This window comes from Sinocyclocheilus grahami, unplaced genomic scaffold (genome assembly GCF_001515645.1).
Source record: "Sinocyclocheilus grahami isolate Dianchi unplaced genomic scaffold, SAMN03320097.WGS_v1.1 scaffold20.1, whole genome shotgun sequence".
NCBI classification, from domain to species: domain Eukaryota; kingdom Metazoa; phylum Chordata; class Actinopteri; order Cypriniformes; family Cyprinidae; genus Sinocyclocheilus; species Sinocyclocheilus grahami.
In genome coordinates, this window is record NW_015505199.1 from 233,907 (window position 1) to 260,148 (window position 26,242).

Here is a 26,242-nt window from a genome sequence, read left to right on the forward strand (position 1 = left end):
TTACAGCAATCTGCAGTGTCACATGATACTTCAGAAATCATTCTAATATGCTGATTTGGTGCATTATTATTATTATCAATGTTGAAAAGTTGTGCTGGATAATATTTTCGTCAAAACCTTGATACATTTTTGTTCTTTTCAAAGATCAAAAGAGCAGCATTTATTTGAATTTTTTTTTTTGTAACAAATGTATTTACTGTCACTTTTTATTAATTTAATGCATCCTTGTTGAATAAAACTAATCGTAGTTACCCCAAACTTCTGAACAGAAGTTTGGCTTTTCATTGTAAATGTCGGGAGTTTTTGTTTGGGTTAGTGTTAGGGTCCTGTGATGTACCTTGTAGTCATTAATGTGCAGAAACTCATCAATGATGGATTTGGACTTCCGCTCGACCTCCTCTTCGGTCAGGATGGGCTTCTCTGAACCACCAGTGACCTGCAGCGTCTCAGATTTCACTGCAATGAAGCAGAAGCTCAGTATATAGAATGTATATTTAGTACACAAGCAAATACATGGAAAATGCAGCTTTAATGTATATGTGTTGACTAGTGTAAGCATGTATCCTTCCTCACATGTCTCTGTGGGTCTGTTGTTCTCTATCTCACATTTCTCCTCTGGAATGCTGGCTTCACGAGGTGTATGGTGTGAGTCAGGCCCCTCTCTCCATGTCTCCTGAGGGGCCATGTTGTCTGTTAGCTCCTTAGCACTGCTACCTCTGCTGAAGAGCCCCGGTCGTGACGGCCCCAAACTCAACGGCTTTTCACTGCGATCACGACCAGTGCTGCCTCGACTGGCAGAGACATACAAAATAAGACAAATTACATTTAAATTCTACATCTGCATTTGTAGCTCTTCAGTTCTCAGATGTTGGGTACCTTCCCAGTGGGCGTCTGGAATCAGAATCAGAAGTTTGGGCTGGTGCTGGGCTGGGCTGAGACGTGGACGACTGTAGTGCTGAATAACGGTTCAGGGTGCTACTGGCAGAGCGTGTTAACTCTGGAAACATGGGCATGTAATATAGAAAACCGTAATCTAAACTTCACTGAATGGGCAGTCAATTTAAGACAAAGTCTTAAAGTCTTGAACATTACTTCACACTGTGTGTCATTTGTGGATGTGGCCTCACCAGGGTCACTAGCTTTAGCTCCACCACTGCTGCCCTTTATCCAGTTGATCTGAGCCCGCGGACCAAGCTGAATCTTTTCATCGATTTGAGGCTATATTGGGGATTGGTTGGGATTCAGAGGTCATAGAGGGTACGAGAGCATTACTACCTCGTCACTATATCACAGATTCTAAAATGACTCATCATTGATTGTTAAAGCACATGTGGTGCCAATGTCAACATATTCCATGCTGCACTTAACAACTGTGATTATAATCAGTAGGTGGCAGTGGTACCCACTGATTGGCATTCAAAAATGGGTTTTATGTGTGAAATATGAAGTGTTTGTGCAGCGAATCATCTCTTCACCTTAGAGATCTTGGGGATCTTTGTGGGGTCGATGGTCCTGCTGTTCTTAGTAGTGGGCACAGTGTTCCAGGTCTCCTCCCTCTGGGAGCGCTGATCTCTTTGGTCTATAACCAAAGACACAGAGCAGCATTACTTCACAACAGATCACCACTAGCCTATAATAGTCATTGAACACTGAATGCCAAGGGTTTTATTACGTGTTTAAAGCAGGGGGCCAGGACCCACAAAGGGGCCTCATCACAATTCGAAGGATATTTCTTTTAGAAATATAATTATTTCAGCTTTTCAGTGAATTAATTCCAAGCAGATTTCTTATTTTAATTTGTTACCTCAATAAATGTAATTTTTATTTAAGCATTCCTAAAATAAAATCTGGATATACAGTATAAGGGAATTTTGTGAAGTGTCATGAAAATAAATAAAATATTTAAATCTGTTATCAAATTTAAAAAAGAATACATTTCTATAATGAATAAACATTTTTATAGTTATGTGAAGCTCTGAGATTGCTGAAATTGCTGAGAATTAGTCACAAACTAGTAGAAAATGCAGTTCTTGAAATTTTTGGATGTAAATTTTCAATATCATCTCTTCTAGTTTCTGAAAATATAAAAATGAAAACAAGAAGCTTTGTATCAGAAATATCTTAAAGGGTTGAGAACCACTGATCTAAAGGAAGTTCACCCAAAAATTTGATTTCTGTCATTATTTTCTTACTCACAAGCTGTCACATTCCTTACTTTTTAGATTACATTTTTTTTTAACTATTCCTTTAAAATAATAGGAAATCTGTCAAGTTACTGTTGTATGAACAAACCCAAAAGCACAGTCAAACCTTGTTAACCATTAACGTGTTCTCCTCTACAAATAAGCTGTTCGCAAAGCCTGCTGTCTGAACATGTTCCCATTATGGTTTTGATGTTCAAACCTTATCTCGGAGTATACCTGGAATGTCAAATGAGTTTTGTCCTCTGGGCGGCGCTGTAGTTGGCCTGCTATACAGGAGACACAATCCAAAAAGCTGTGGCTCTCACCTGGCCTCCTCTTGATGTCCTTAGACAGAAGCTGCTGATGAACCTTCCTCTGTTCCTCCTGTTCCTCCAGCTTGGCCTCTTTATGGATCTGCTCTATGGTTTTAGGACCCTGGTCTACTCTTCGGGACACCCAGTTATGCTGGACAATATAAATTAATCAGAGAGATCAGGTGTCTATGATTAATAGATCAGTGTCATTCTGAGAAACAGTTACATTTAACTCCAAACTATATAAAACTACAAACCTTTCAGAATTTTGTTTTTAAAGCTGTGTACAATAAAAGCTTCAAAAATTTGAAGAAGCATCCCTCCTCTTTTTGTCTCTTCTCTCTCTCACACATTTTTATCACTCAAAGATAAAACAAAAACTGAAGAATGCAGGGGAGAGACACCAGGCTAAACTACGCTATTGGCGAATATAATGTGATGCCAAAAGTTATGACCTTGCTGACACTATATTTAACCTGTGGCTGTTTCTGGGCCACTGAGTTCAGTGTTTCCGTTTCCGTGCCTTTTTTCACATATATTTTTCCACTTATAAAAATCATATGTTAAATAAAATCATATAAATTATAATTAATAAATTATTATAAAGTAAATTTATTGTTTTTTTTTTACAAGTATTTTATATTAAAACTTTTTAAGAACAATTTTAATGTATTTTAAAATGATCTAAAATACTATTATTAGAAATTAATGATTTTATTTAGCAAGGATGCATTAAATTGATTTTTTTTTTAAAAGTGACAGTAAAGAATACATTCTAAATTGTAATAATATTTCACCAAATTACTGCTTTTACTGCACTGTACCACAATTTTCGTTAAAGTCAAATGCCACATAAAGCACAAAGATTATGAAGTGGTTATTTTTATTTTTTTTAATTAAGACAGCAAAAACACTACACAGATGTTTTTGCTTTTTTCTGTTACTTGCATGAAAACCAGGCCTTTCTAAACGTCTGGCAAAGGCTATCTGTACACTCTCTCAACACACACACACACACACACACACACACACACACACACACACACACACACACACACACACACACACACACACAAACAAACACAATCACAATCCCCTTTGGCACTTACCAGTCTCAGATCTATCACATCCTGTAGCATGAACCGTATCCGTGACGATGTCTTGCGCTCTTTGACAATTTTCTCCATCTGGTTGAAGTACTGGTCCATACGGGGCTATTCAAGGACACAGAGCAGGGAGTGATGAAAAACATTTCAGTTGAATATCAAATACTGACTTCATGAGTCCATGTGCCCTTGTCAATCACAACATCCCTGCAAGATTACTGATTATAAATGAAGACAGACTTCTTCATTGCTGCAGTGATGTGTGATCATATAGCACAGATCTTCCTGTCTGTACCCATCCATTATGGGGTACAGGACATATAGGGAGTCATCGTAAATCTAAAAAATAATGTTTTGAGGCAAAGAACTGTTCCTAAATCAAGAAGGTCAATAAACACAGAACCTATTTCCCGATCTGACACCCTGTAAGCTTAAAAATGCCTTAAGTTCCTGCTGCTAGAAAGAAAGGATGGATACAGAAAACATTTACCCTCTTGCCTAACACTTAGCTCCAGGGTCTGTTGGGCTCAGCTGAAACACATTTAGACTGTGTGTGTGCGTGTGTGTACAGTATTCAGAATATGTTCACCCCCTGAAGTGATTATTCCTCATTATTTTGCTTTGCACTGCAGCATTTTCCCAGCTCAGTCCTTTGTACAGCTACAATGACATTTCAATCAAGTACTTCAAAAGACAAAGGCATTTCAACATATTCACAATCAGATTAAAGATAAAAATCTCAAAGCTACACAATCGTGCCATGATGATAAGGAGCTGTGCTGGAAAACTGGGTGAAAAAAAGGCTTTTCCAGTCAAAGCTTTTGGAGTGTAAAATGTGTTCAATGCAATGTGATTTTCCATTTAACTTATAACTGCATTAAAAAGGTTTCTATATTAAATTCTAATGTTATTTAGATGTGAAGTGAAGTGACGTGTGGCCAAGTATGGTGACCCATACTCGGAATTAGTGCTCTGCATTTATCCATCCAAAGTGCACACACACAGCAGTGAACACACACAAACCGTGAACACACACCCGGAGCAGTGGGCAGCCATTTATGCTGCGGCGCCCGGGGAGCAGTTGGGGTTCGGTGCCTTGCTCAAGGGCACCTCAGTCGTGGTATTGCAGGTGGGAGAGAGTGCTGTACATTCACTCCCCCCACCTACAATCCCTGCCGGTACGAGACTCGAACCCACAACCTTTGGGTTATGAGTCCGACTCTCTAACCATTAGGCCACGACTTCCCACATGTCATGCAATGCATGTAATTTAGAACTAATTTAGTTTCATTGCAACAAAGAGATCATGAGAAAATGTAACAATTTTAAATGTTTGTGTGTTTAATAATGGCTATGTTTCACTTACACTAAAGTAAAATGTTTTTTCTTTCTTTCTATTTTAGTTTGAATCATTTTCTTATTCAGAAATGATTTATTAAATTGATCAAAAGTGACAGTAAAAGCTTTTACATTGGTCAAAAAATTGATATTTCAAATAAACAATGTTTAAAAAAAGAATTCTGTATCATGGTTTTCACAAAAATATGAACACAACTGTTTTCAACATTGATATTAATAAGAAATGCTTTTTTAACAGCAAATCAGCATATTAGAATGATTTCTGGAGGATCATATGACATTGATGACTTAAGTAATGGCTGCTGAAAATGCAGCTTTGCCATCACAGGAGTAAAACACATTTTAAAATACAAAACAGTTATAATAAATTGTAATAATATTTCACAATATTAGTGTTTTACTGTATTTTTGATCAAATAAATACAGCCTTGGTGATCATAAGAGACCTTTTTCAAAAAGAAATGGTGTTAGGTGTCTTGCTCATGGGAAACTTGGTGACAGTTCATGCATAGTTTATGCTCCAAGACTCAAACCGACACCCTTTCAGTTACCCGCCTTTAGCCATCATTGAAGAATGCAACACGAACAGCGCTACAGAGATCCCTTCAGCGAGAATGTCTCGTTTTGAGCTATTTTTCTACAATACATGCACAAAACAATTCAAAATTCCCCTCCTTTTTGAGCATCGCAGTTAACACTGTTACTGCTGAGTACTGCCTTTCCAGAGTACTGGACTGATTTATTAGTAGCCTATAGTAGTAGAGGCGTGCTGAAGGAATGCCAAGTGAACAACAGTGATTATGTGGTTAGTTAAGAATTCATCTAAAAATTCAGCTTTTGAGTGTCCTTTTGGGCTAAATAAAGCTCCAGTCCTTATATACTGCAGTCTCAGCCTCAGACAGAACACTCATGGACTTCCTACAGACCGCCTGTCTGATGCATATTGCACACAAAATGAAAATGAAAATGGCAAGCTCCGGTGTGATTGGCTGGATTTATGCAATGTCCAATGTGGGGGGTGAGGGGGGGAGAGATTTTATTAGTCTGGTAGGAAACAAAACTTTTTACATGTTCCCATGCTGTGCACTTCGAAGGTGAAACCAATTGCAGGATTTGCCAATATTCGCAAGGTTCTGGCATTGAATCATTCCAAGATATCCAATAATTTTCTCTGAGGAACGTAGAAGCACATCTGCACATGATTTCAGATTTACCTTTCCATAAAAATCATACAAAATCTGTGTTTGGTCTGGTGTTTTCAAATGTTTTCTTTAGTAGATGGTCTGTATGTCTTTAATTTAAATCGTTTGAGTCATTTACATCATGGAGGGTTACACTATCACTCTTACAAGTCGAACTAACCATGCATTATGTTGCAATTCCTTGTAAATCAACCCAACGCCATCAAAAATCATTTTAACTCTTATTTGTTGCTTAACGAGTGTTAATTTCAGACTCTACTTACTTGTAAATTAGATGCTTCCTTCCTGTCTAAGAGGCAGTTCTTGAGCAGTTTGCAAAGTGGACCATACTTTTGCCATTAGGTTTTACAGTGGATCTAGTTTCATGGTCATATTAGATTACTTAAATAATAAGTAAAACATTCTACCTTGGATGCCTTCCCCAATTTCCCTTTCCAAGGGATTTTACCACTGATCTTGTGAAATACGAATCGATATGGCTCCAGAATGTTTAATAACAAACTGCTGGGTGAGTTACCTTGGCTTTCTCGAAGTCAAGGTCTTTGCCGATTGTAGTGAGGAGCCTGCAGAGGCACTCTAAGCTCTCGCCGTCATGGTTTTTTAGTAGTTTCACCACACAGTCATGCATGATGGGCTCTGTCAGCATCTTGAGCTTGAACAGCTCACCGATAAATTTGATATTTCCTGTGGAGCGACGCCGGGCCTTGTCCTTCGTCTCCTCGAGCTCTTCCTGCAGTTTTTCCCTTTCTGTGGGCTACAAAAAAGAGTTACATATAAATCCCATAATGCTTTCAATAATGTCTTTAAAAGAATAGAGCAACCAAAAATTAATTGTCATTATTTACTCCCCCTTAATGTCATTCCTTGTGTTCAGAGAACACAAAAAAGAGCAATATTGAAGAATGTACTAGCAGCACTGTTACTATTAACCAAAACACAAATGAAAACTAAAACTATTAAAATTGTTTTGGTAATTGAAACTAGGCTGAAATAAATAAAATATAAATATAAGATGGAAAACTAACAATAAAATGAAAACTGAAAATATAAAAATAAAAGCTAATTCATAATATTAATAAATATTATAATAGTATTTAATACTAGCATTATATAAAAAAAATACTAAAGTAACAACTGCATACTAACAATTATTATTTTTTTAAATAAAATGATTTGGGTTGCCATGAGGGTGAGTAAATAATGACAGATTTTTCATTTTAGGGTAAACTTCCTATTAAATACATTTGCCCTCGTGAATATAGTACATAAATAGACATTACGGACTAAAAGTCAAAAAGTCTACCAAGACGAGCAAGTCTAAATTCTTGCTAATCATTATCGAATAATTACTGATGTGGCAGAGTCCAGCTCCTTTTGTTTTCTCTCAAGTACGACGTCGTCCACTTTGTCCCTCTCGAATTCCTTCTGACAGCGGTTCAATAGCAGCTTCCGGAAGTTTACCGTGGTATTAGGTTTGTCTGCTGTGGGCACTTTTAGCTACAATTGGATCATAAGAGGAAGAAATACTTATGACATACTAAAGAATGAATAATATGAGGCAAAATAACGGACAGTCCAAAGAAAATAGACATGTAAATTTCACAACTGCACACTGCACAATTAACTCCAAAGTGCACAGAACGTACCGTAGCCAGGCAGCGACACATGTTGGCGTAGGCCACAGAGAAGCTGGGCTCATCAATGGCTTTCTCAAACACAAGGTCGATGACTCCTTTCAGCCTCTCCTCTGTGTTGATCGTGAGATCCGTCACCTGCTTCATCAGCTGATGAAACATCTGGGGTGTGAGCTTGTTCAAAATGCTACGAACTTTCCGGAACAACTCCTGAAGTGCCAGAAAAGCAACAGATTGCCAACAAATCAACAAAACAACCTTCAGATAAAATAAACAAATCAGGTGACAAATCAGGACTTAAGGGATGTGAGAACGTCAAACAAAACCCCAGTGCCGACAAGAACAAAAGTAGCCACATGTGGCAACCATCTAATTCACGCTTAGGTGTGCATCTCTTGAAGTGCTTCTTTTATAGTGAATTTTTCAAACACTTATGGATAATAGTAAAAGAGCAGAACTCCACACCTGGGTTTTCAGGGCCTCTGGGTCATCTGTGACATTCTCTTTCTTCATCCCAGGTTTCCAGGCATTCTCTGCCTTCTTGAGCTGAATGTCATCAGTAACGGAAACATTTACTATGATCTTGCGTGGTGGAAGTCGCCGCACGTTTATAAGCTTTGGATAAAGTGTACAGATAGAAAAGAAATGAACAGCTTTTAGAAGAGTGTCACGCTTTAAAATGTAGACAATTGCTGGGCTAATCTCACTTATAAATCAAAAGAAAAAAAAAGAAACTTTCTTTTATAAAATTAAGCACATTCTACCACTAAATGCACATTACTGTAATATACTGTATGTGGATGTTTTGCTTTTTGAGCCATTAGTTTTTACAGTAAAACAATATTAGAAAATAGATGAGAAAAACAAATTAAAAGCAGTAATAAAGGTACAATATATAAATTCTTATATTTGTTTCCACATTATAGTAATGTGAATTGGATTTTTTGGCATCAATGAAGTAATGAGAATTTGGATGGAAATGTGCTTAATTGTTATGAAAATAATGTCAAAAGGCAAAAAAAACTTAATGGCCCTAAAAGAGGCTTCATTTACTTTATGCAAAATACAATGACTTATTTCTTTCTTTTGATTTTGGGGTGAAACAAGACCTAGATATTAATCTTAGGTGGTTTCTTGATGAATAGATTAATCTACCAAACTGCTAAATGTTCTTCAAAATTCCTCAATCATACCTGAATATGCTGATAGATTAGAATTTGTGTGTGTGTGTGTGTGTATGTGTGTGGAAACACCTCACATCTATATATATATATATATGTATAGCTATTTTTGGGTCTGTAATAGTGCATATGAGTTATTATAACTCACTGGGGCGCCATGTCCTCCTGGCATCTGCCTGCTGAAGTCAGCAAAAGCAGGAGTAAAATCCTGGGGAGTGCCCCTGGAAATCAACCTGGGGTCCACAGACCTCAGTGGCAGCTTGTTTTGGTTAATCTGAAACAGAAGAGATCATTTCCATGAGTAATCCAGCAGGAGGCGCAGTGAGAAACAGAGCTGTGACATGAACAAAACACCAGCTCTCCCTCCCCTCCTCCTTATGCTGATCTTGGACTAGCTGTACCTATCTGTATCTTTATCACAATCAGTATGAGAAAAACTTGTTTAAGACCAGCATTCCCTTGCCCTACAGCACTGAGGGGAAACAGTATTTGCCATTGAGACTAGCTCCATTTGTTATTTATATATCAACAACATGTTCAACGATTTACGCTCCAGTCATCCTGTGACGGATGGAGCAAGAACAGCCAGAAACAGATGTGAGCGAGTACACATGCAAAGTAAAATCTAGGAACTGAAATAAGAAACTGAAAGTACTGCGTGCATGTTCAGAACAACAGAAACAAGTGTTGTCGGAAACAGTAACCGATAAAGTATATATAAATGACAACAACAAGCTTGAAGTGAAAACTCTCATATCAACAGATTAGACTAAAATTGAAGACTATGCACTGAACAAGAGCAGGGCATTTATGTTCTAACATCTTTAGGCTAAATGATGCCTAATGCCAAGTATGACATACCCGTAATGCAATTTTAATGGAAACAGGACGTCAAGGGAGTTTCATGGCTGAAGAGTGCAGCTTAGCCGAAGTTTAGAAGTCCGGGGAACATACTTGTATTACTGTACTTTTCATGTTGTAAGCACCTTAAGTGAAAATTGTTATGTCTGTATTTTCAGGTTTTTTAGAAAGTAGGCAAAGAATGTTTTTGACACTAAAAATAGTTAGGATCACCCTGTTAAACTGAGTTGTCACGTAGGTTACGAGATTTCTCATTATACAAAATGGGTTAAGATTTAACCTGCATACTTATGAGGTTAATAACACTGATTAGACACGTATAGCAAGCGACTAGTTTTGATAACTTCTTGTTCATTTTTGATAACTGCTTGTGCAAGTGTTTAAAATGTTTTTGAATGTCTTACGCTCACCAAACATTATTTATTCCTGTGATGGCAAAGCTGAATTTTCAGCAGCCATTACTACAGTCTTCAGTGTCACATGATCCTTCAGAAATCATTCTAATATGCTGATTTGGTGCTCAAGAAACATCTCCTATTATTATCAATGTTGAAAACAGTCGTGCTGCCTAATATTTTTAGGGAAACCATGATACATTTCATATGTGATACAGTAATACTATTATTTATCAAATGTACAATGTGTTTTTGTCTACAAAATCCAAGAAGCAGTCAGACAGCTCAATTCCAGAAGGACTCCAAAACTTCTGACAACATAAGAAATGATTAACAACAACAACAACAACAACAACAACAATAAACACCTTGTCTAGCACCACATCACTGATTTGAGGCAGTCCCTCTGGTTTCTGCACGCAGGCCGGCATAAACTGAAAACCCAACAGGAAGTCCCGGTCATACTGTCTCTTTCCATTAGATTGCACAAGACCTGGGGTGGAAAAAGCACAGCAATAGTAGGACAGACATATATTATAGTTGTGTAATTTGTTAAGAGTAATACATTGGAAGAATCAACAAAAATAGTATAAAATTGTAAGGTGCTTTTTGGTGTTACAAACAACAAAAACCTTTAATAAGCACTCTCTGAAATCAAAATGTGACTAGCAATAGCAATTCATGGCTGTGCTGTATACCATTGGCTACTGGCTATTGGATGACTTCTTCAATCTCCAATGAATATAAAAAATCTGTATCAACGCTAAAATTAAAAGATCAGAAATTTAAATTAGTTCCTGTGGGAAGTCTTACCTTCCTGCATGAGTGGAGTGGGTGAACACATGGACCCCCTGCTGTCTCCGAGTGTAACGCCACTGTCAGTGCTTTCTGTCTCCACCCCATTCCTAAAAGGCTCTGTTTCAATCTCACCGTTCTCCTCTGAGAGCTTCTCCTGGTGCCCTAAGGTTGGTTGTGAGACCATGTCATCTCCAGTAGAGAGGTCCTTTGTGGTCTCCTCCTGATGTGAACGAAGAAAAGCAGCATTACACAAGGGCCTGGAGGTGTTATGTGAAATGAATGACTGCATAATGGTTTGTGCAATGATAACAATGCCATTAGTCTGTGTTGTTATGTGGAGGGATTTTGCAGTTCCCCCTTTTCCAACATCCCAATATCCCTTTTCCACTGACAGGATACAACCATGTCATCTCCAGTAGAGAGGTCCTTTGTGGTCTCCTCCTGATGTGAACGAAGAAAAGCAGCATTACACAAGGGCCTGGAGGTGTTATGTGAAATGAATGACTGCATAATGGTTTGTGCAATGATAACAATGCCATTAGTCTGTGTTATGTTATGTGGAGGGATTTTGCAGTTCCCCCTTTTCCAACATCCCAATATCCCTTTTCCACTGACAGGATACCTGTTATAATAACTAACAAAGATAGAGTGAAAACCACCAAAAACTAAACTAATTCGAAAAGACAAACTGAAATAAAAACTAAATAAAAAACATATATATTTTTTCAATTCAGTTTTAAGTGCTGTTCACTCTATCATTAGTAGTATTATTGTAGAATTATGTTTTTAGATTTTTTTCCCCAGTTTGTTCATTTAGATTTTATATTAGTTTTAGTTTTACTATTTAAAGGGGACATATGATGTTGCTAAAAAGAACATTATTTTGTGTATTTGGTGTAATGAAATGCGTTTATGCGGTTTAAGGTTAAAAAACACATTATTTTCCACATACTGTACATTATTGTTTCTCCTCTATGCCCCGCCTTTCTGAAACGCGTAGATTTTTACAAAACTCATCGGTCTGAAAAGCAAGGTGTGCTCTGATTGGCCAGCTATCCAGTGCGTTGTGATTGGCTGAATCCCTCAAGCGTGTGACAGAAATGTTCCGCCCCTTACCCATTGTGAAGCCTTGTCCCGGCCGAAGCGACAATACAAAAACATTAAAAGCCATTATAAACGAGGCATTTGTTGCATCCAGTGGGGACAATAATTACGGATTATAATGACTTCTACTGTTTTTTTATGCGTTGCATTGCATTGTGTCGCGTAAACATAAAACCATGTCTGCATTTGTGATCGGAGAAATGACAAACAGCTTAACCACTGATTTCTAGTCTTGTAGCAATCACATGTGGCGACCCCGGGCTGGACTCCGCTTCGTCCACGGTGAAAGCCGATCCGGCGATCCACAGCGTGAAGTTGATGTATTTCCTCAGCGACCAGCACGGATCAGCTCCAGGCATGACGAAGCGGATATCGTCCTCTTTTGGAAGGCCAAACAAAGTAGTTTCGCTTTCACAATGAAACACACAGCGTCTTCACGACATGGCGGCGGCGGCAATAACAATACTACAGCGAGAATAAAAGTTACGCCTTCTTTCTTTGTGTGAACATTTGGGCGGCGATATGCAAATCTTCCCACATCGTGACGTAGACATGTGGGGGCGTGTTAGAACGAGCCGTTTTAGGTAGGCGTGGTTGACTCTTAACTTTTATAAAGAATATCTCTTTGGATTTGAGACTTTAGTCTTTGCAACTTTACAGATCTTCTTTATGCACCAAGAGCTTGTAACACTCCAAAGAGAAAGGAAAAATTGAAATCGCATCATATGACCCCTTTAAATTGATACAAAAAAAGTGACAGTAAAGAATCCATTCTAAATTGTAATAATATTTCACCAAATTACTGCTTTTACTGCACTGTACCACAATTTTCGTTAAAGTCAAATGCCACATAAAGCACAAAAGATTATGAAGTAACATAACTGTTACACAGTTAATATCAGATTTCTTTGGTGATTTCAAATATAAAATTTAATCGCAAGCTCAGTGAACAGTTTTGTAGAATTTGATGTCCCCCCATTCAAAGAGATTGCACTTGCATGCCTGAGAGGCGTTTCAAAGATGGCTGCCGAGTGACATGACTTGTTGTCTTAAAGGGACTTTGGCGATACCCTGTGCTTCACGTTACTATCCGGTGGCTGGTTTCGACAGCACTTAGGTAGCGTTTCCCCGATAACCTATTTATCCTTGATTTCGTCGCTTATTTGCCATTGTGCAAGCTCTCGTATGCCCCGTGGTACTATCCGAAGGCAGTTTTGATATCCATGTGTGATTCCATGCAGCCTGGCCCCCCACAAGATGCTCTCTCCAGCCTGTCTGCTGCTGGTGGTTCAAGCAGTGGGACTGTACATTCATCTAGTGCAAGCCAATCTACTCTATTGAGGTAGGTCGGGCACCTGAAATTGAACAGCCGGTAACAGCATTGGTGCTATCACCAGATGAAGTGCTTAGAGGCAACGTACGCTGCCCAAGTGCGCAATGTGGTCGTACTGACACATTATTGAAAAAAGCATAGGAGTCTGTAGCCTATATAACTTGAGCGGAGAATACTATTTGCCAGCTGCTGCTTGCCCGTAACACCACATTAGAGTCAATGAATGTTGACCCCTCTGTACTTCAGTTCTTACAGACTGCCCTGTTGACTGTAGGTCATGCGATGTGTGAACTTGGGACACTTTTGGCGACCCTGCTAACAGCCCGGTGCCAGGTATGGCTTGCTCAGGCAAGGTTGCCAGAAGATTGTAAGATGACATTGAGGGTACTACCAATTGTAGCGGGACATCTTTTTGGCCCCAACATTTCTGAACTATTAGAAAAGAGAATGTTATCAGAGTTATCAGAGGCCACACAACAGTTAAGGCCGCCAAAACGTAATATGGCAGACGCATCGCAAATGAAATGTTTCTCCAAGCCTTATATTTCATAACAATAATTTGGTAGTCCGGCAATTCCATCTGGTAAAGACATAAATACTTGGAAACAAGCAATATTAATTTCTCCATTGTTGTTCAGTTCAGTCGTAGTACAAGCAGGGTATGACAGTTGGTCGGTATTAGTCCCGCCCCCCCATCCACTGTGATTGGTCAGCTGACTAAAAAAGTGACAGTTATAACTTCGTTTTACCCAAAGTTGAACATTCTTCAACTCTTGGCACCGAGAAAAAACGCCCGAGCGCTCAGCGTTAAAAAGACACTCAGCACTCAGTACCCTCTTGGCGTTTTAAAAAACGCAGTGCTTCCATTGAAAACAATTGAAAAAATATGCCAGCCTCAGGGAAAACGCTTTGGTGGACACGTGGCCTAACTCAGGCCCCACGGGCTCCTTCTTTTAGGATGCCATTGACGCCAGCTTACCCACGCTACTCGAGCTCAGAGCAGCAGTTGTGTCACCACAGCAGTCCTCAACTTTAAACACCACAGCGACATAGAGTGGCCAGAGACTCTTTTTTTCCCCTCCACCACAGGTTCCTAAAGTGTCTTCCTATTTGAATGTTGCGCACAGTCGACATTCTACAATCTGTGATGAAAGGAATCTGGTTTGTGAGTGTAGACTTGAAGGATGTTCCCATTGCTCAAAAGTTTATGTTGCTGCCATATCTACTTATCATGCCCCGGTTGATGGTGCATCCTTCGGGTCTCACAACCTTGTACGTAGATTTCTGAAGGGAGCATGGCATTTAAAGCCTGTTCATTCTAATCCTTTTTCTGTTTGGGACTTGCCGCTTGTTCTAGAGTTTCTTTGTACACCACAATTTGAAGCATTGGATGTTGTGGATATTAAGTGGTTGTCCTTGAAAGTGTCTTTTCTGTTAGCCATTGCTTCCGCTAAACTCGTTTGTGAGCTTCATGCCCTGTCAATAAGTGAATCGTGCTCACACTGGTTACCAGAGGATTCTGGAGTCATTCTTCAGTCGATCTTCAATTTGTGAATCAGTTTATTCATCTGGCTGCTTTTCAACCTCCTTTTTCTCTCTCCGATGCAGGCGGGGGGAGATCTCACCTTGTGTGTCCTGTACAAGTTTTGAGGTGCTATGTTAAGTCTATGGCTTCTTTTAGACAGACAGATCAGTTATTTGTCTGTTATGGTGAGCCAGAGTTCCTCGTCATTCAAAATGCGTGAGAAAGCATTCCGAGGATGGGCATCGAACTTCTGTGGTTTATATCCTCGCATCTCGGTCTACGTCATGACGTGACTATGTTGGTATTTCTTTCTCGACCTATCTAGCTGGTGCAGCGATTAACCACTAGTGCTTAGCACTGCCTCTGGTGGTCATCCGGAATTCACAGAACCACAGTTACATACGTAACTAACGTTAATGCATATAAACTGGTTTCATTTAAAATATAAAATTTCTGAACAAAATTTGGTTCCATTTTCATGTTTAATGCAGGAGGATTGTAAATGTTTCAGGTTTTTGGAGGTGGTTTTGAAAATCAAAAAAAAAAAAAAAACCCCACATATAAATTGTACATTTTGAAAATGTTTTCATTTATTTTTGTTAAGGATAATTACACTGTTGTCAATGTCACCTCTGTGAATCTCACCTCATTCTCCTTCAGCAGTGTTTCCACCATCAGTACATCTTCATTTGGTTTCTTCCAAGACTTTGGTACAGCAGAAACAGCTTGGGCGAACACAAAAAGGACAACACAATTGGTAACTGGTTATTTGAACTTTTCATTTTGCCTGCTTTGTAACATGAATCATGAAGAACAAATACCTGAGGGTATGAACTTTCTAGAGTTGTTCTGAGTTTGTGATTCTGAAGCATCCTGAGCCTTCGGTTGGACATTGTCCGAGGACTTGTTTTGCTCTGGCACCTCAAGGACAACTGACTGCACTAGTGGTGCCAAACCAGGTGGTGGTCCAATGACAGTAGCAGTGCAGGAGGTGCTTGAAGGGGCCTGTACTGTAGGGATCAAGGGCACATGTACAGCTAGAGAAGGGAGGTGCTCTGCCTGGAGCTCCTCCAAGGCCACTGGAACTTCCTGACCAGACTCCTCCGTGGATAACATACCCTGGGTTGGCAGCTGAACCTCGCGGGACAATGATATCTTTAGGGCTTCCTGGACCTCAGGTTCTTCATAGCTTGATAAGTGAGTTTGAGACTCGGCAAGGCCATTTACCACTTTGAGGGACGGCGAGGGCGAAGCAGACAGTCTGAGAGAACTTTCAGGAATAGAGTCCCCACCAGAATTAACCAGATGTGTCTGAGACTTGGTAGATGAAGGAGAAATAAATTCAGGTTCTCCTGCAGCAGTTGGTTTAATGCATTCACTTGAAGGTTGGGAGGGAACATCAGAGGCCATCTCTGGAGAAGAAGAGGCTAATAATGGAAGACTTGGGGCTTCTCTTTTCCCTAAAGTGGACTCTGAAGGCCTAGGCCCAGGAGATACAGGCATTATGGGAGCAGACTCCATTTTTGGCCTGTCATCTATAAGGTCAAGAGCAAAGAGAAGGTTAAAACATGAATAAAAGGAAACTAAAGACCTTAAGAGACAAATATTATCACAAAAGCGGGTTGGTTGTGGAGTTATACCTAAATTAGGTTTCCCATCCATGGGCGCAGGGCTCTCTGAGATTCTCTGAGGTGGGTTAACACATGTCGTTTGTTCTGGGGTCTGACAGTTGCTTGGCTGTTTTAGGGTGAAAAAGAGAGAAAGAAAAATGCAGACACATCACTCAACCGTAGCACAGTCCTGCAGAACAAGAACTTTGACTATGGGCATAAAGCCTAGCCCACAGTCTAGCTTATTCTGGCCCATAATCACCCACCCAACGGCAGCTAATTTTATGTAAGTCTGGGTGGAAATGGTACTGATAATTTACTTGCATAGTATTACCATGGCAATACAATGCTTTTGGACATCTATCCCGGAAACATTTTTAGGACATGAATCATAGTAATATGTTTTTTTGAACATGGTACCATGGTAATAGCACATTTTTGGGTATGTACTATGGTAATACAATGTTTTTGGATAAAGTAATCTTGTGTTTTTTTTGGATCGGTACCATGGGAATACCACGTTTTTGGACAGATTCTATGGCAATGCTATGTTTTTGGGTATAGTGATCTCATGTTTATAGACAGGTACAAAGGTAAAACTATGTTTGGACATATGCATGTTTTTTGAACAGTTACCATGGTATTACCATGTTTTTGGACATGATAAGCATGTGTTTTTTTAACAGGTACCATGGTAACACCATGTCTTTTGGCAAGGTAATCTCATGTTTTACTTGGACAGGTACCACAGTAATACCATGTTTTTTGGACATGGTAATCTCATGTCTTTTTAGACAGGTATCCTTTTAACACTGTTTTTTTGGACATAAACATTAGGTACTACCATTGCATTCATTGAAGTACTTTGGCGTATCATGGAAATACCATGGTACATATGGTAATCTTTCAGTGCCATGGTATACATTAAAGATGTCAGCATCTGACATCATCTGTGACTGCAGCATTACTTTTTTTGTAAGAGTCATAGTGCTGGTTATGATCGAGAGGGAGTGGAATGCGGCAGCCATTGTCATTTACATTTCTGCCAAAACATTTAGCTGCTTGTTGACACTTTATCGATAATTTTTTTTTGATTGTCCATAGACCAAAATATACATATAATGGTGCAGCCAACAGCCTAAAGGCAGTCACACACTGGATGAGAAGCGCAGCGTCGCGTCGCGCCACATCTTTAAAATTCGAACACATTGTTTTCTATGTGTGTATGCAGGCACCCAGCTACGTCATGTTATACTTGTTGTATGAATTGTTCTAGACGTGACACGGCGCTTCTTGTCCGGTGTGCAACCTCCTTAATGCTCTCAATGTGTTTATAGGGATTAGATTGGGGGCAGAGTGTGTGAGCTGGAACTAATCCATGCACACCCTGTGTGCCAGAGAGAGAGAGAGAGAGAGAGAGAGAGAGAGAAAGAAAGAGAGAGAGAGAGTGAGTAGTGGGGTGGCTATACATGTCTGGAAAATCGCATTGGACAGCTAAGTTTAAAACAGCTGAGCCAAGGACCCCATGGACATGAGTAGTGAGTGATTAAAGCCGTGCTAATTATTAAAGACGTATGTGACGAGAGGGGCGGGGCCGAGAGGCGCGGGAACAGAGCGATGCCGGTGGAGTAAATGCTAATGCGCGACACTTGCGCCACTCAGCGGTCTCGAGTCCCATGGAGGAGCTCCGGAAGGATAAAAGGAGGAGTGACGACAGTGTTGGACAAGAGAGGACCAGGCCTGGATTTTATTTTGTGTTTTGTGTGCGGCAGTCGTCCGCGAGGGGCTGCTGCTTTACTTTCATTTTGTGTTTGTTATTAAAGTGTTTAAATGTTTGCCAGTTCCCGCCTCCTTCTTCCCGTGACTATGAAAGTTGTTACATTGGTCCCGAAACCCAGGAAGGAGGAGGTGGGAACCGGCGAACATTTAAACACTTTAATAAAATAAACAAACACAAAATGAAAGTAAAGCGGCAACCTCTCGCAGACGACTGCCGCACACAAAACACAAAATAAAATCCAGGCTTGGTCCTCTCTCGTCCAGCACTGTCGTCACTCCTCCTTTTATCCTTTTGGAGCTCCTCCGTGGGACTCGAGACCGGTGAGAGACACAGGCGTTGCGCATTAGCATTTACTCCACCGGCCTCGCTCCGTTCCCACAGCTCTCGGCCCAGCCCCTCTCATCACAACGTGTTAAACACTCACATGATGCATGAACTTGTGTTAAATGCATTAAGAACTACACTCCACTGAAGTGAATAATTACTTCAAGTATAAATAACTGAGAAAGAACAAGTTCTGGCACCTGATAACTCACTTTCCTATGAAATTACATGTAATTTTAGCTCAGACTACACCTGCCCCTGTTTGAAGTTATGCCTGTTTCTGGAGGCACAAAACAATGTGTATTTCTTGCCTGTGGAGGGGTGGGTGTGGAGGACAGGTGTCCTGTGGGTGGGGTTGGTGTTGAGGAGGGCTGTCCTGCAGGTGGGGTTAAGGTGGAGGCCGAGTGCCCGGCAGGAGGAGTAGGATTACGGCTTCCAAACATGATTTCCTCTGTGATGTCCTTTCCACCCTGGTTGGGGTCTCGGATCCGAATCTGGGAGGACAATGGCACAAAACAACAAATAACTCACTAAAGCAACCGGGTCAATCGCAGTTCCCTAGCCTACAGGGCTGTCAGAAGTACCAGTACTTCAGTACCAACTGTATTTTGAGTCATTGATTGCTGAAAATATTCCCCTTTTAAAATATTCTCCTTTTATATTACTATATTTCACAATATAGCAATGTTCAAAAGTTTGGGGTCAGTAAGATTTGTTTTTTAAAGAAATTAATACTTTTATAAGGCAAGGGCTCATTAAACTGAACAAAAGGGACATTTATACTGTCACAAAAATATTATCTCAAATACATGTTGTTCTTTTGAACTTTATTCATCAAAGAGTCCTGGAAAAATGTATCTCAGTTTCCACAAAATTTTAGACAGCACAATGTTGATAAGAAAAAAAAATATTTCTTACGCACCAAATCTGTGAATTATACTCATTTTTCAAAGATCATGTGACACTGAAGACTGGAGTAATAGCTGCTGAAATTCAGCATTTCCATTACATGAATAAATTACATTTAAAAATTATTATAATTGTTTAAATTGTAATAATATTTCACAACATAACTGTTTTTACTGTATTTTTAATTAAATAAATGCAGCCTTGGTGTGCATAAACGACTTCTTTTAAACACATTAAAAAATAGTGCTGTCAAAATTAACGTGTTAATGTATGAAATACATTTTTTCAGTTTAACGCCTTAAAAATATTTAACGCAATTAATGCAGGGGTGGAGCTAGGGTTGGCCACCCCACTCACAACTGCTGCTTCGGTCTCTTTTTTCTTGACAGGAATTACGTTTATTTAGACGCAGAAGGTCTTTACGACCACATCAAATGGGAGACTTTTCAGATGCGCAGTCCAATGCCGCAGAAAAGGTACAGGTGACGAGGGAGCTCCAGTAGAACAAGAGTGAACCATGGTCAGATGAGATGTTGTCAGGCTGCTATATGTCAGTAAAAACTAATTTTCCTGTCCTGTCAGCTGTCAACAGTTATACTGTGCTTGTAGCACCTGCTCTTCAATTACATGCACAAATGCGGTGGCATGTGCTATAGCCTATATTACTTCATATTAAACCGTAAAAGAAATGCAATATCGTAGCTATGTCGTCAGTTAAGTCATGAAGTTACCAAAAAGGTGATTAAAGCTGCCTTAAAACTATGCCTGCATGTAAGTATTTGTTAAATATGAGTCACATTTAAGAACATGTCTCTGAAATGCAGTGGTTTTCAAAACTGTCCTGGAGCAGCCCAGCACTGTCTCCCTCATCTAACACACCCAATTCAACTCGTCAGCTCATTAGTAGAGACTTTAAGACCTGAGGTGGGTCAGAAAAGGTAAAGAATTGTGAGAAAATGCAATGCGAGACAGATCCGCGTCATGTTCAACAGCGGCAGCTCTTAAAACAGCAAAAATAACCTAATAAATAACCCAACTGCTGTGATCAAAGAACAAAATAAAAAAAGAGGAAATCAATAACTTTTGTAATAAATGTTAAAATTGATAGCTCTCAATTATATGGTAATGTTGAATGGCTATAGTCAATGGCTAAATATTAGAAAGAAAAAAAAAATTAATAGAGAGTAGTATTGTTATCAGTGATACTCACCATTAAACAAATATAAAAAATATACTGTCTTTATGTTGTTTCTACTTTAATTTGAAGATTGCATGTGAAATTATTGCAATATAAAAGTATATTTAATAAATAAATTTAATAAAAACTTTAATGTTAGGTGCGATTAATCAGTATTTTTTTTAATCGATTGACAGCACTAATTAAAACACCCTACTAACCCCAAACTTTTGAATGGTAATGCAGTTCTAAAGTAAAATATACGTAAAAAAAATTTGTTTCATTGTTCTTTATAGATTTTACTAACAACTGTTTACTTGGAAATATATTTAAATGTAAAAAAAATTCAGCACTATACAACATTGCTTTAATTTAATTTGTTAATATTTATATGATTATGTAACTTCAATTACAGGAGTATTTTCAACCGCACATTAATTTTTTGTTGGTCTTGACAACAGAAATATTTCACTAACATTTGCATCCTGAGAGTTCAGTTTACTGTATGTGATGAATTCAAAATCAATCTTTGAAAAATGCTTAGATAAAAGCTGACATCTTTAGTTGGCTGATGAAAAGGCATCAACATCACTGACGTAGTAGACCTTTCTGTAAATTTAACACATTTTACTGGATTCCATTTTTCTAGATTTTTTCAATTTTTCTAGCCCCCAACCCAATGCTAAAGAGTTACTTTCCATGGTTTATTTTTAAAATTAATTTTTGCATGAGGCTGGGTGATTTCTAACTGGCTTAATTCTCACTTTGGCATGGGATAAAACACCTCGGCTATGCCAACCTCCCAGCATGCAACAAAACCACCACATGAGACAGTCTGATCCAAATATGTCAGGAGTTACAAATATGTCACAAATTAACTTCATTCCCGGATAAATTCAATACTTATTCTTCATCTTAAATTCTGGAAATTTAATAGACTAGCATGACATAATTGCACAAAAAGCTAAGGCCAATACCAAGGTAAAACTAATACTTGATGAACATCCCTTTTAACAGCATTTTTGCATTTAATCTGGGTCTGCCAGCCAGGGCTGTTGGGATTAAATCCAAGCCTTATCAGTCTAAAATGAATGGAGAACTAAGTGGATCCCTTGGCATTTCTAAAAACGAGGCAGAATTTTTCAGGTACTCACTGGTTTCTTTTCACGCTTGGCTGGTGGAGGTGGCAGTGGTGCAGGCACTATGATGGGTGGAGAGGGAGGGTACACTGTCTGGCTGGCGTAATATGGCGGCCCGGCAGCTGTTGTTGGAAAAGAGATGGAAGGAAGAAAAACAGTGAGTCACGTCGCTGTGTGAGCTGCTTTCACATGAGATCTAAACAGTCTCAGAGTGAATCGCTTTCTGGAAACGGGGTCATTTCTCAGTTAATCAGACACACACTGAAACTACCTGGAGCTAATATGAACCAGCTGAGTGTGACTCAAGCACGCTCATACTGAGCTGTGCACTACAGAGAGGTCTGTACTTGCCATAAGGAGCAGGGTATTCCCCAGGCCCAGGTCCTGGATAGAAGGTTCCAGACCCTGGTGGCTGGATGGCATATTGCTGCGGGGGTCCAACGTAAGGTGCACTATGACGATACTGAGAAGAGGAGGAGCATTTCATTGAAATATATATTTATACACTGTGCAAAAGTCTTAGGCCATTAGTATTTTCACCAAAAAACAATGGTTTTAGGACATTTATTATCTTTTACTGTAGTGTGTCAGTAGGAAATATCAGTGTACATTTCCAAACATTCCTTTTGCCATTAATTGTAATAATGCTGCAAGAATTTGGTATGCACAAGGAGTCTGACAACAGCCAGTGCTCCACACAAAGATCTGATCCCAAAATCATCGAGTCCGTCTGGGATGACATGAAGAAACAGAAAAAACTGAGACTGAGTAAATCCATTAGAACTGTGAAAATCTGAAGACTTTTGCACAGTAGTGTATGTGTATGTGTATGATTGCACAAAAACATGACATTTCATATTCATTGAGCTTCGATTGTATTAAAGGGGTCATATGATGCGATTTAAATTTTTCCTTTCTCTTTGGAGTGTTACAAGCTCTGTAAAGTTGCAAAGACTAAAGTCTCAAATCCAAAGAGATATTCTTTATAAAAGTTCAGAGTCAGCCACACCTACCTAAAACACCTCGTTCTAACACGCCCCCACATACCTACCTCACTATGTGGGAAGATTTGCATAACGCCGCCCAAATGTTCACGCAAAGAAAGAAGGCGTAACTTTTATTCTCACTGTAGTTTTGACGCTGCAGCCATGTCGTGAAGACGCTGTGTGCTTCGTTGTGAAAGCGAAACTACTTTGTTTGGTCTTCCAAAAGAGGACGATATCCACTTCGTCATGCCTAGAGCTGATCCGTGCTGGTCGCTGAGGGAATACATCAACTTTCACCATGGACGAAGCGGAGTCCAGCCCGGGGTCGTCACATGTGGTTGCCGCTCATTCGTCGGATCCGCCGGGCGCGCCGTTCTAGACCCCGCCGCCTCAGCTCACTCTAGCCTGGCCTCAGCTCTCTCTATCCCGGCCTCAGCGCACGCTAACCGGAGCTTCCCCTCACGCTAGGCCGCTGTGTTTTTCGTTGTGAAAGCTCAAGAAACATTTCTTCTCAAAGTTAAAAACAGTTCTGCGGTCTTATATTTTAGTGGAAACCAAGATACATTTCCATAATTTGCCACCATTTCCAAGGCAGAAGGTTATTTTTTATTTCTCCCTAACATCCAACCAAATCGCACGGCTCAGGTACACCCAAAAACATCTAACAACATGGCTCAGAATAATCCAAGCCTATCATTTAACAAGCCTCGCAGAGATTTCCCAAAGCCACGAGTGTGTGTAAAGACAAGAACAATAAATGCAGCAGACGCCCCTTGACGGGTGACTGAAAAGTGATTTAACACCACAGAACTGATCCGCTAGTGCCTGAGAGCAGAGCGGTGATTATGCATAACTGTCTGAACTCAGTGTGTCGGTCCTGCAATGAACATGCTGCTGAGTGTCACTGTGCTTTTTGGAGAGCATTTATCATTTATGTGACTATCAAAAAGGAGGAACTGGACAAGTTGGTTTTGTTAAATACGCAGAAAAAAAAGACTATGTACTGACCAAAACTGGGTTTCACTACATACCAGGGATGCACCGATACCGATAATGGTATCGGTATTGGGCCGATACTGCGCTCCTGTACTCATACTCATTAAAATGCTCTGATAGCACACAGCGTGTGAACAGTGCTGTGTCCAGACAAAGAAACACTGACAACAGAACAACAGAGAGCAGAATGGAGTTACAAGTACATGTATGTAATTAATATAATGTTAACATTCGGTATATTCATGCCTGTATAGCTGATGTGCGCGAGCTGATAAGCAAAGCACGCTGAGTGGATTGAGCACACAGCAGCACAGATGCGTGAGCTTGTCGAGCAAATATCCCTTTCTCCCACACATCACTGGAAAGTTTGTAGTTCGGTCAGATATGTCACAAGCAAGTAAAACTATGCAGAAGTTACTAAAGTTACTTGACGGTAAGGGAGAGAGCGAGAGAGAGAGAACACACACTTCTGTTGTATGATCTTGATTGCTGTTTGCTCCATTAGCACATGCATCATTTGGATTAAAACTAAATCGTAAATATAAAACAAACAAAAATGATAAGGGCATTCACTATAAACAACATTTATTTTAAACATCAAGCCTACACAACTTTATTTAAAGCGAAAGTGAAACTAGCAGCCTGTGTGAAGTGCGCTAGGCTTTACGTGTCTCTCTCATTCTGCACCAATACAGATGTTTTGCTTGCTTGATGTTAATTGCATTATGTGAGTTGCTTTGGAATATAAGTCACAGCACATTTCAGATGACAAAAAACGCAACATATATGGTCATCGCTGTTATAAGATTTATGTATAACTAGTGGTTCCCTGCATTATTACAGGAAAATGTCTTGTGATTACAGTACTGAGCTGCTGCAAAGGAACAGCTCTAATGCGCTATTAAATTAAAGATGAAATACCATAAAGCAAAAAAAAAACAGTGAAAGTAACAAAAGCTTGTACAATACATTGTAACGGGAATAATTACGGGTGAAAATAACTGAAGGAAACTATTTGCTAAATGAAACCAGCTAGCATGACTCATATTCTTTTGGTTTCTGTACACACTATTTTTTACAAATGCAGTGAAAATTCAAGTATTGGTTTCAGTATCGGCAAGTACCAAAAACTCCTACTATACACCCTATAAAATAATGTGATTAAGGGACTGGACTGGCATGCTTTGGTGTAAATGGATACACTATGTGTGAGATCGTGTAAAAGGGTGGCATGTTGGGGCAACTCACACTAGTAGCTGAAAAGAAGCTCTGACACTAAAACAACTTGCTCAGAGGAACAGCTCTCTAATTAAATCTATGGCATACGAGGACAGTGCGCTCTGTTTGCAAAAGGACAAAGGGAAACAACAGATTAAGCAAAAAATTTGCAGAGAAGCCAAGTAAAGACGGTTTATGGCTGAACAAATGCTCAGAAAAAGATGTGGTAACATTATATTACAATCATCTCAAAAGTTCAAATATTTTTTTGACACCAAAATGAAATAAAACCAAATAAATATGACAAAAAATATATGTAATAAAAAAAAAACAGGTGATTTCCTCTCACTGTGACTCATATAGGTCAACAGGGGATCGAGCGCAGCCTGGGGCGAAGACCACTCTGTGCTAAACTACTGTCACAATGCCGTACAAGTGTTTGTGTGTGTGTGTGTGGAAATGCCAGGGAGGGACGGAAGCAGAGACTTGGTGTCTGTGTGTTTGTAAGGGACAGAGATAAAAATGATGCATGCATACGCATAATTAGAATTAGGCCAATACCCTCTACTAATACGCATTGAGAAAAGAGCCATCAAATTTTGGAAACCTAAAAATGAGTGACCCCAACTCTTACCATTTTAAGGCCCTTAAAATCCATGAAGTGAACCTTGAAAAAAGTCCCCTGATTCAGATGTTCCTGAAGCTGCAAAAACAAACTAACATGACTAACTAGGACTGCACGATAAATCGCATTCTATATTTAATGCGCATCTTGTCAGAAAGCTGGTTCTGTAATCAGCGGTAAATCTCCATTACGTGCGTGCTTTCACATTGAGCAGCAATAACTACACAGAGCCGTTGTTCACTGACGAGCTGCGCAAAAAATTGCGTGAATATGAACGTGGTATATTCATCCACAAAATTATAAAAACACAAAAAGAAAATTATCTAACTTATTGGACTGAAACAACAGAAAAACAAAGTAAACTTGAATGTTATTTGGCCCTAAATAGAGATTACACAACTGCAGATTATCTGAGTACAGTGAAAGACTGTAAATTAAGAAGACAAATGACGAGGTACAGACTGAGCAATCATACTCTGACTA

General features: G+C 39.4%; 1 protein-coding gene across 1 annotated transcript in view; it reads right to left on the reverse strand.

Annotated features, from left to right (window-relative positions):
* LOC107556198 (eukaryotic translation initiation factor 4 gamma 3-like) overlaps positions 1 to 26,242 on the reverse strand; it is a 54,411-nt gene that overhangs the window by 5,050 nt on the left and 23,119 nt on the right. Inside the window, exons 3-22 of the mRNA XM_016239257.1 lie at positions 22,286 to 22,397; positions 21,950 to 22,056; positions 19,021 to 19,203; positions 16,636 to 16,732; positions 15,817 to 16,530; positions 15,641 to 15,720; positions 11,049 to 11,253; positions 10,604 to 10,728; positions 9,128 to 9,253; positions 8,264 to 8,413; positions 7,811 to 8,008; positions 7,515 to 7,661; positions 6,682 to 6,918; positions 3,607 to 3,711; positions 2,510 to 2,648; positions 1,476 to 1,579; positions 1,128 to 1,218; positions 877 to 997; positions 574 to 791; positions 338 to 456 (exon numbers count right to left, since the gene is read on the reverse strand). Of these exons, the coding sequence (XP_016094743.1) occupies positions 338 to 456; positions 574 to 791; positions 877 to 997; positions 1,128 to 1,218; positions 1,476 to 1,579; positions 2,510 to 2,648; positions 3,607 to 3,711; positions 6,682 to 6,918; positions 7,515 to 7,661; positions 7,811 to 8,008; positions 8,264 to 8,413; positions 9,128 to 9,253; positions 10,604 to 10,728; positions 11,049 to 11,253; positions 15,641 to 15,720; positions 15,817 to 16,530; positions 16,636 to 16,732; positions 19,021 to 19,203; positions 21,950 to 22,056; positions 22,286 to 22,397 (3,378 nt within the window). The remainder of the gene's footprint in view (positions 1 to 337; positions 457 to 573; positions 792 to 876; positions 998 to 1,127; positions 1,219 to 1,475; positions 1,580 to 2,509; positions 2,649 to 3,606; positions 3,712 to 6,681; positions 6,919 to 7,514; positions 7,662 to 7,810; positions 8,009 to 8,263; positions 8,414 to 9,127; positions 9,254 to 10,603; positions 10,729 to 11,048; positions 11,254 to 15,640; positions 15,721 to 15,816; positions 16,531 to 16,635; positions 16,733 to 19,020; positions 19,204 to 21,949; positions 22,057 to 22,285; positions 22,398 to 26,242) is intronic.